At 35.2% G+C, this 10,049-nt stretch overlaps 1 protein-coding gene across 1 annotated transcript; it reads right to left on the bottom strand.

Annotated features, from left to right (window-relative positions):
• Nucleotides 1-3,147: 3,147 nt before the first annotated feature.
• On the bottom strand, nucleotides 3,148-5,256 carry LOC146907560 (uncharacterized). Its single transcript, XM_085730904.1, has 3 exons — nucleotides 4,563-5,256; nucleotides 3,758-4,477; nucleotides 3,148-3,619 (listed from the first exon to the last, which is right to left on the bottom strand). Exons 1-3 carry the CDS (start codon nucleotides 5,196-5,198, stop codon nucleotides 3,536-3,538), a joined length of 1,440 nt encoding a protein of 479 aa, XP_085587030.1. The 5' UTR covers nucleotides 5,199-5,256; the 3' UTR covers nucleotides 3,148-3,535.
• Between the last annotated feature and the right edge of the window lie 4,793 nt (nucleotides 5,257-10,049).

Here is a 10,049-nt window from a genome sequence, read left to right as displayed (position 1 = left end):
TAAGTCCTTGTTCAGAAGCTTTCAGATCCAATAGAGTTGATTTTTGCTGTTGTACCAAATCAGCATACTTTTCTTTTAAATCCTTCAACTCATTGGTTCTTACTTCAAAATGTGTAAGAAGTTCTTTAAGTGACTCAACAAGTTCATCTTTGGGAATTTTGGAATATACCTCGTTTTCATCTTCTGAGTCTGAATCTGATCCAGCTTCTGAAGTTGTTGTTGCTACCAACCCAACAGCTACCTTTGCATCTTCATCGGCTTCCTCTTTATCAGATCCAGATTCACTACCCAAATCATCCCAGGTTGCCATTAAACTCTGCTTAATCTGCTTCTTGAATTTGCTTGGTTTGAATGTAGACCTCTTTGACTTGTCCTTTGACTTTTCTCTTTGAAGATCAGGGCATTCAGCAATGAAGTGTCCCGGCTTCTTACAGTTGAAGCATCCCTTCTGATCTTCTTTCCTTGAGCTTCTGGAGTTACCCCTTTTGGAGAGAAACTTTCTGTTCTTCTTGGCCAGATATTGAAGTTTGTTTGAGAGCATGGCCATTTCAGCAGCATCTGGTTCAGAATCTGAACTTGACTGTTCTTCCTCTTCAGATTCAACCACTTTGAGAGCTTTTGATGACTTGCCTTTGGATGGAAGAGCTATTGATTTACTCTTCTTAGTAGACTCATGTTCATTAAGACTTAACTCATGAACTTTGAGAGAACTAACAAGATCTTCAACACTTAAAGTGTTTAAATCTTTAGCTTCCTCAATGGCAGTCACCTTTGGTCTCCATCTGGCAGGTAAGCTTCTGAGTATCTTGCTTACATGATCAGAAGCAACATAGCTCTTCTTTAGAATCTGTAGCCCAGAAACTAAAGTTTGAAACCTTGAGTACATCTCCTCAATAGTTTCATCATCCTTCATCTTGAATAACTCATACTGATGTACAAGCAGGAGAGCCTTTGCTTCTTTGACCTTCTTGCTCCCTTCATAATTTGAACAGAGAGAAGCAAACATAGCTTTAGCAGTGGATTTGTCACTCATCTTCATGTATTCTGCTTTGGGTATGGCCGTGACAAGAGCTCCTCTGATAATATGATGCTTCTTGTAGAGTTTCCTCAGTTCTGGAGTATGTTTCTTTCTATCCACAGCAGCTCCTTCTTCATCAAGGACTAAACCACCAACGCCATCTTCCAGAATATCCCACAATTCTTCATCTAGGCTCATGATGTAACTGTAAAAATTGGTCTTCCACCAAGAGAACTCTTCAGCATCTCCATTGAACTTTGGAACTTTTCCAACAATGGTTTTCTTACTATCACTATAATCATGTGAGACATTTTTATAGCTAGTATCACTAGAACCAGAACCATTAGGAGGAGGAGTAGTCATGTTTTTCTCAGATCTTTGACTGTTGCACGGTTAAGTGTTACACAACAGACCAAGGCTCTAGATACCAATTGAAGGTGAGAAAAACACAAGAAGGGGGGTTGAATTGTGTTTTGAAAAATTCTTCGTTTCTCCTAAACAACTGAATACACTGATCAGAAGCTAAGTGAGACAGCTTCTGAAGTGATAAGAATCTAAATGCAGCGGAATAAAACAGAGAGAGAGAGAAGAAGAACAACACAAAGCAATTATACTGGTTCCTTCCACAAACCGGAAGTAGTCCAGTCCCCCTTGCACTTCCAAGGAGATTTCACTATGAGTAATATCTGATTACAAATGCTCAAGCACACAAGCAAGAGACTTCCAATGCTCAAGCACACAAGCAAGAGACTTCCTTTGCTCAAGAACACAATCAAGAGACTTCCTGCTCAAGCACAATTGCAAGAGACTTCCTAACTAAACAAAATTACACAGAAAATTGTTTAAGTTTGAACACTTGATATACAATCAGAGGTGCTCACAATACAAATCAGATACAGACTCAATGGACTTAAGAATTTCTAAGATATGGCTTTAAGACACAGAAATTCTAAGTGAATGCAGAACAATTTCAGCAGAGGTTTGGTACTTGTGAAAATCTTGTGAGTCTTTCGTTCAGCATTCTTGCATTACCAAAGCTCTAGGTCTTCACTCCTTTATATAGAGGTGTGAAAGAGACGTTGTGAAATTGCCAGCACACCAAAGAGTCGTTGTTGAAGCTTGATCTTTCACCAATGATCTTTTGCCTGATTTGGTTGTTGTCCTATGAAGAACAAATTTGAAATCCATTCCTTATCCAAAGGAACATCTATGCAGGCGAAACCGTATTCTGGAGCTGTTTTCTTGTCCTGTAGCGTGGACACAAAACAGAGTAGTGGAGAACGTGGTTGTACAATTCGTACAAAGTACAATGTCAACGCTTTCGTCCAAATTGCAAGCACACGCCTTCAAACACCTTTGAAATGACCGTTGCAAACTCCACTAATCCTTTGTTTGTGTTTTCGAATCCAATAGACAGCTTTTGCATTGATAATTCTTCAATTCTTGATTCTTTGCAAATCCAGTTGAGATTCAGCTTCTGGTGAAATAGCTTCTGATGAGGCAGCTTCTGATGATATGACTTCTGCAGCTTCTGATGATGCAGCTTCTGATGATACAGCTTCTGATGATGCAGCTTCTGGACTTCTTGTCTTCAGGAGCACTATTTTTACTTCAGAAGCGTCTTAACGTCAGGAGCACTATTCTTACTTCAGAAGCGACTTAACTTCAGGAGCGCTTTTTCTTCTTCAGTAACAAGTTGCCTTCAGGAGCGTCCAAGCTTCAAATTTTTGTTGATTCCATTGCTCTTTATTTGCTCATTCAGAACCAATGATGATGTAACTTTGTAATTATGGTCCTGTACACTTGAACAAATATTAGCTAGTCCAATTTACAATTTTTAATACCTTGTTATCATCAAAACTCTTTAAGGTTCATTGTTAAACACATTTTGTTCCAACATAGAATTGTCTTGTATGGATATTTTAACATGTCACCAACCATCATGGGTCAACCATCACAAGTCAAGTGAATTAGTCATCTTAAGTTTATTCTCTTGGAGGTATTTTTAGAAAGGAATATTAGTCATCTAAAAATACCTTCAAATTGAATATTTCAATTGAATAATTAACTTATATAGGAATAATGCTATGATGATTGGTGACATGTTGTTAGCAATAGAATAATCTTACTTTACTCTATAAATATGTTGTTAGCTATATTAGAAATCTAAAAATACCTTCAAATATTATACATAATTCAGTGAAGAATTCTAATATCTCTCCCTCACTTACCCTCCCTTTCCTTTTCTCTTTGTTGAAGGAAGTAGGTCCTATAAAATTTCACTTTACTACAACAGCAAACACAAATTATTGTATAACATGAAATTGAGAACAGTGATAACATGTCGAATATCTAGCAGGGAAACAACCATTCAAAATTCAAAACTAAATAACACTTCGGAACTTAAAATAACAACTTCAAAACAGTAAACCTAGCATTGTTGTCTCCTTGTCCATTGCCAACTTTCCTCCAAGAATCTTGAAACATACAACAAAGTGTAAACTTTTTTCATTTCTCCTACTTAACTTCAGTTAACATGTGAGCCAAACCATTTGTTAAGGCAGATGTTGATGTCAAAGAAGCCTTCAATATGCTAAGACACTGCGACAAGACAATATGGTAAATATAAGCATTTTTTTTAAAAGTCAAATTAGTCCACCGAAATTGGCACGCCCCACGTTTAGAACATTTAAATAAACTTAAGATTAAAAATCTAATATAAATTTTACTATGGTTTACCTCCTTGATGCCGATTGTGATAACTTTTTCCTTCAAGTCATTAAGAGGAGTATTCAATCGGTTAAGTAAACCCAAAGCTGAAATTGGAGTCAATGGTGCTACAACCAAATCATCTGTAGCAAAATACATAGCTGGACCCTTGACATAACCCTCAGCAGGATTCCCCATATTAGATAAATTCAGTTTCTTAAAATCTGCAGCAAAATTGATCTTACTTACACCAGTTTTGAAAATTTCAACATGAATAATATTATTTTTACTGTTGGCATTTTCAAAATAACCATCATATTCATGAACACCAGGATCAAGAATTGGTAATATCTGCTTGCTTAACTTTAACTGTGGGGCAATGCAAGGGTGAACAAGCCTGTTCTTAGCTTCAGTTGATGTCAAATATTGGTTTTCATCAAAATCAACTATACTGTTGTACAATCCATTGATGCTTCCCAAGGAACAATTCCCTCCAAATATTTGTGCAATTCCTCCCAAAGGGAATGTAAGAAAACTTAGAAGTAAGTTTGCAAAATCTTGCTGCCCTTGAGCATACAATACCTTGTTATTTGATTTTCTTAAAACTAGCTTCAGAATAATTTGGATATTGCCACTAATTTCAACATCACAGAAGATAAACCTTGATCTCTCAAGGGATGGTTTCTTCTCTAGAAACAAATCCGTCAAAGTTGACTTGGAAAGCAAAGAACATTTAAGCAGATCAAGTACCTGTATATATAAAATAGTAATAGTAATTATAATCAATCAAAAATTTAAGAGAGAAGTGATGAACAAACATATTCAAGCACAAAACCTTTTCTTTGGTGACATTCAGAACCACTTCTTTTACCGAACTAGGGTTTTTTATGCCAAATTCCTTGAACAGACTAAAGCTTGTATAATCAATACAGTTTGGCTTGATAGTGAGATCATCAGTTATGACAAAAATAGCTACACCATTAACAAATCCTTGGGGGAGAGGTTTAAGGAAAACTTCAACTGTAAAAGAACGACCACATTGACATTTATATTTATCTTCATCTGTTGATGTGATCATATCGTGATAGGCGCCACCACCAAATTTGTAACATGTGAAGTACTTTGTTGGTTGAGTGTCATCAATGTTGAGTTTAAGAGCGTTGCAATAATCTTCTGCTGAGTTGATTGGTTGCAGCAACATTTGCTTGATTGTCTCAGTAGAGAAACAACCTTCATCAAGATCTGCCACACTTCTATAGAGTGAGTTTAGACAACCGACTGTAACTTGCCCTATGCTAGATTCCTTCCCTACCAATCTTGCAATGGTTCCTAAAGGCATTGTTAAGAAGCTACAGAGAATGTCAACAAAGTCCTTCCCTGCTTCTGCAAACAAGACTTTGTTACCATTTTCGTTTAAAAGAAGTTTCAAGGACACATGCTCCTCTGCTTGAGTAGAAGTAGTAGCAGCCATGTTAAACTGATAAGAACTAGCAAGTAGCAACTGAGAAGTTTGAAATTGTGTTGAGCATAATTTTGTTAGACATTTTGAGTCATATATATATAAGGGTACATAGTGTGATTGCAAAATCGTTTCAGGGTCTTGCTAACGAGTGTATTAAGGGCATTTGTTAATGAAATCAAATGTACACCTTTTACATTGGAAAAACAACATTTGAAAAAGTTGCATACACAATTTTCCAATATAAAATTTCTATATTTATATCTTTAAACGATCTTTTAAGGACACTATTAACACTTTTCATTCATTATGTATATTATATAACTCAATATACGTTTTTTTTTGTGGTGTCCAGGATTCAATCCTCAGACCGTGCATATATTATGCATTATCTCTACCAACTGAGCTTCTCAGTTGCTTTTTTTGTGGTGAGTGATTTGTTTCTCTGTTTCAACTTTTTTAGTGGTGAGTGTTTTGTTTTTATCAGGAAAAAGCAGAGTGAAATGATACATTTTTCTTTTGTACCGAAAAAGTTTTGAATTCATTGAATTTTTTCTGTTTCAACTTTTTTGGTGGTGAGTGCTTTGTTTTTAGCAGGAAAAAGCAGAATGCTTTGCTTCTTTTTTTTTACTTTAATTAAAACTTTCTAAAAACAATTTAAAAATATGTTACATTATTATTTGTAAATCTTAAAATGTGTACCACTACCACCAAAACTTACCCATGGTGGCATACCACGGACAAAATAGTTTATACTAAGAGCAAGATATACAATACTCCATCATTTCACAACTAGCGATTTTTTTTTTTATTTCACATTTATTAAGAATAAGTCCCCGTGAGCATAGCTCAGTAGGCAGGGACATGCATTGTTATATGCAGGGGCCGGGGTTCGAACCCTGGACACCCCACTTATTCACCTTGAAAAAGGTGAATTTTAGCTACTAAACTACTAGACCAAAATATATATACATATATATAAGATCAAGCGAGAGAGAAATCAAACAGTTTTACGGATATTTTTGTGAAACAGTTTTAAAATTTTGAAGAAGAAATCAAACAAGGGTCCTTTGGGAAAGATGTGCATATCAAGGTGTCTATTTTTCTTTTTCTTTTTCTTTTTTTATGTATATTATATAACTCAATATATCTTTTTCTTTTGCTTTTTTGAGAATCATTGACAAGGACTCTAAAATAGAACTTATGAAAATCTATATATCAATTGAACATTCCCATTTAAAAAAATGGTACCTGCACAGAACAAATTGATGATTATACATTTATCCTTTTAAGGTTGTGTGTGTCATATGAAATTCTACTGGCAGAGTTCGTTAGTAATAGATATCTACTGTTTTTATTAGTCATAGTTCTTGAAATATCCGTTATTAGCAACATAGTAAGTAGTAAGGGAACTATAACAGAGTTGTTTCTCACCGGCTAGAGTTGGATATAGCACAAGATTAGATTCCCATTCTAAAATACCTCCACTAGCGTCGGAGTAAATTCTTCCGTCAGATTTCAGAGTAAATTCAATAGGAGAGTCGGTGGAAAAGCGGTGAAAAATGTGTGTTCTTTATTATGGCGAGAAGCCATCCTTATATAGGGGAGCTAGCAATAACTGATTCGTGAATCCAACAGAAAAAGTAAGAGTTTCTTAGAGATCGCATCGACGATTCTTATGGATTGAGTCGCACACGTGTGCGGTAAGATGCTCATGAAGTCTTTTGTCCTACTACCTCCTATGGCAAGGATTATGGATTATTTGACCGCCATGCATTTGGCAGACGACAAGGGTCGGGGCCTAGTCCAAAACAGTTATAAATTTATTAAATAATTATCAACTCAGATCAATTTAAGGATTAAACACATTTTTTAAGCAAACATAATATTTGCTTAAAATGTCTCACCCTCTGATCTTGATCAACTTAGATATAAATTTTGAAAACGATGAATTTTAATTTAAATAATGAATTCTCGAGGAGAAGAAGACAATAGCTAAAATGGTCTTAAAATGATGTTTTTTTCTTTCTTTCTTTTGGTACAAATAAAATGATGTTTTTTTAACATGTATTCAATTCAACCATCACATGTCAAAATGGAATAATTCATAAATGGTTGATGTCATGATGTGATAATTGTATGGTTCCAAGAGTTTTGACACACACACAAAAGAACATAATTCAATGAAGAAATAATTAAATATTATATATTTTTTAAAATCAATAAATAATGTATATGTTTGTATGCAAATAGTGTATCTAAATTCTTGTGACCATAATGTTGTGAAATCAAAAGGCCAACATGAATCTTTTAAAAGATAAGAAAATGCAGGTTAACATTGTAAATTTGGTCCCTTATATTTATTTTAGGTTTTAAGTTGGCCTCTTATGTATTAAAAATTTCAAGTTGGTCTCTTATGTTTTAAAAGATCCAAGCTGGTCCAGAAGAACGTTGCTCACCTTAGAATAAGTTATCAAACATGCATTTAAGCCAAAAATAATCAATGATTAAAAGATATAAAAAAAATTAATTCTTATGATTGATTTTTATATTATTAAATCAATGATTATTTTTTATTTCATCATGATAGACCGATAAATAATTTTCACCATGTTAACCTTCATAAAAATCGAAATAAATATAATAGTGAACAGTTTAATTTTACGGTTACTCTCAATTAAAATTTCTTCTCTTTGTCCCATGAGCTTAGGGGGGTGTAATCCACACATCCGCTTATTCATTTTAAAAGATGATTTTTTATTTGAAATAAAACATAAAATATCTTTTCCTCCCCTATTCGCCAAAAGAAACCCTCTTTTTCTCCGGTTCTCAAATCAAACCCAAATTTTAAAATCTCTCCTTAACTCACCTTCCCCTTAATTTTCCCTTAATTGAAGGAAGTAGGTCCTAAATTGTACTTGCAGTGAGTACAATATTATAAATTAGGGTTTAGTCTGTTTTCGTAATCCTATGAGAATGATCCCAAAGAGTGGTATTTATAGCCCTTTGTGGGTTGGTTACGACGCAACTTAAGCTCCAAGCAAGCTAGACTTTAGGTCTTTTTACCTGCTTCTAGATGCTTCTAGAAGCGGACTAAGGTGGCATCTCTGGAAGGGCGCACCTAGTCCTCAAGAGCCCTTCTGTAGAGTGCCTGAACCTTTCTAGAGGGCTTTCAGACCCTTAGGAATATATTAACGGTCTACAACCCTCCTGTTTACCTTGGTTTTTGGTAAACAAATGCTGGTTTTCAAAATGGTTAACTTGCGAGATCAACCAGTAAATCTTGAGGCATATTGTGTTTATTGACTGCATGTATTGTAGCTTGCCGAAAATACAGGCTAACACCTCCAAGCACGAGTCTTGGGACAAGGTGAAGTGATGAATCTATAAGGTTGATTGTTCATATAAGTTTTTTTGTGCTTTCAGATGCTTGCTAGGGGACGGTGCCTCTAGGAGGGACACACCCGAGCTTCAGGGAGCGTTCTTGTGGGCACCTACGCCTTTAGGAATGTAGATGGTCCACAGCCCCCCAAGCACGAGTCTTGGGACAAGGTGAAGTGATGATGGTGTCTAGACGAGATGGGTTATTGTGAAGATTGAGGCTTGATAGCCGTAATTTATTTTGTTTGTTTTAGATGTAATTTTAGCATCCTTCGTACTTCTCTAACTTATGAATTTATTTTGGCGGCCTCCTTGGAGCCGTTTTTAAGTTTTGTAATTTAAACGGGCGATCTCTTTGAGTCGCTTGCGTACTTATAAATTTATTGGGCGACTTTTTTGTGGTTGTTTATTTAATGTTTATGATTGCCAAACTATTTTTCGAACTTTGAGTGACGTATCGACTTTTTGGAAATACTTATTTCTAGTTCTTCAGTTTATAATTTAGGCGTTTTAGTACCTCTAAGCGATTGGTGCCTGTGGCGTTTTTATCTTTGGCCATGTGGGCTTTCTTCTACAAAAACGTTTGTTGTATTTGACTCAGTGTTGACGATGTCAAAACTTTATTTTAAGTCTAGTTTTAACTTAGTGATTTGTTTGAAAGTAAACTTTTTATGAAGTTCATGATTTAGATATATCTTGGTGTATGTTTACACTTCAGAGCCTCTTAAGGGTGAGGTTTTAGTCATTTTCAGAGCCCTATCCAGAGTTGTTATTGTCGCCTCATAGCCCTATCTAGGGTTGAGATTTTTGTCGCCTCAGAGCCCTATCCAGGGTTGAGATTTGTGTTGCCTCAGAGCCCTATCCAGGGTTGACAGAAAATTTAATGAGCAGAGCCCTATGCAGGGTTGCAGTAAGCGGGACCGTTGCTTCCATATGCACTTCCTTTTTTCACATTTTAATTCTAGTGTGTTGTACTTTTGGTGAGTTCTTTTTCATCTTCGTCCTTGGCGAGCTTGTTTGCATCCTGTCCATGATTCATCTGAAACATAGCAATACTTCCACATTTTCAAAGTAAATAAATAAAGAAATTTTAGTCATACTCGATCATATTCATTGGGAACTATCTAATCTTTGTCTTCCTCCAATTAGCAAAATGTCACAAGACTTTGCCAAACAAAGAGTATTGTAACTGTCAATGGACAATTTTCGGGTCCTAGAATCATAGCAAGAGAAGGCGACAGAGTCATCGTTAAAGTGGTTAACCACGTTCAATACAATGTTTCTATTCATTGGTATTACACAATTTATTCCAACAATTCTATAAGTTTAATTACTATTTTACACAAGTATTCAATCATATATAATATAATTTTCTAAAATACATGCACAAATGTGTGATTGGTGAAATATATTAAGATGTATTTAAAACGTTTTTACACGGTCAGTATATACTTAAATTTTGATTAATTTTTTCAGGCACGG

The sequence above is a fragment of the Medicago sativa genome, chromosome 7 (genome assembly GCF_051527215.1).
Source record: "Medicago sativa cultivar Bolivia chromosome 7, Bolivia_mono, whole genome shotgun sequence".
Taxonomy (NCBI): domain Eukaryota; kingdom Viridiplantae; phylum Streptophyta; class Magnoliopsida; order Fabales; family Fabaceae; genus Medicago; species Medicago sativa.
Note: the sequence above shows the minus strand (reverse complement) of the source record. Positions and strands in the feature narration are given on the sequence as shown.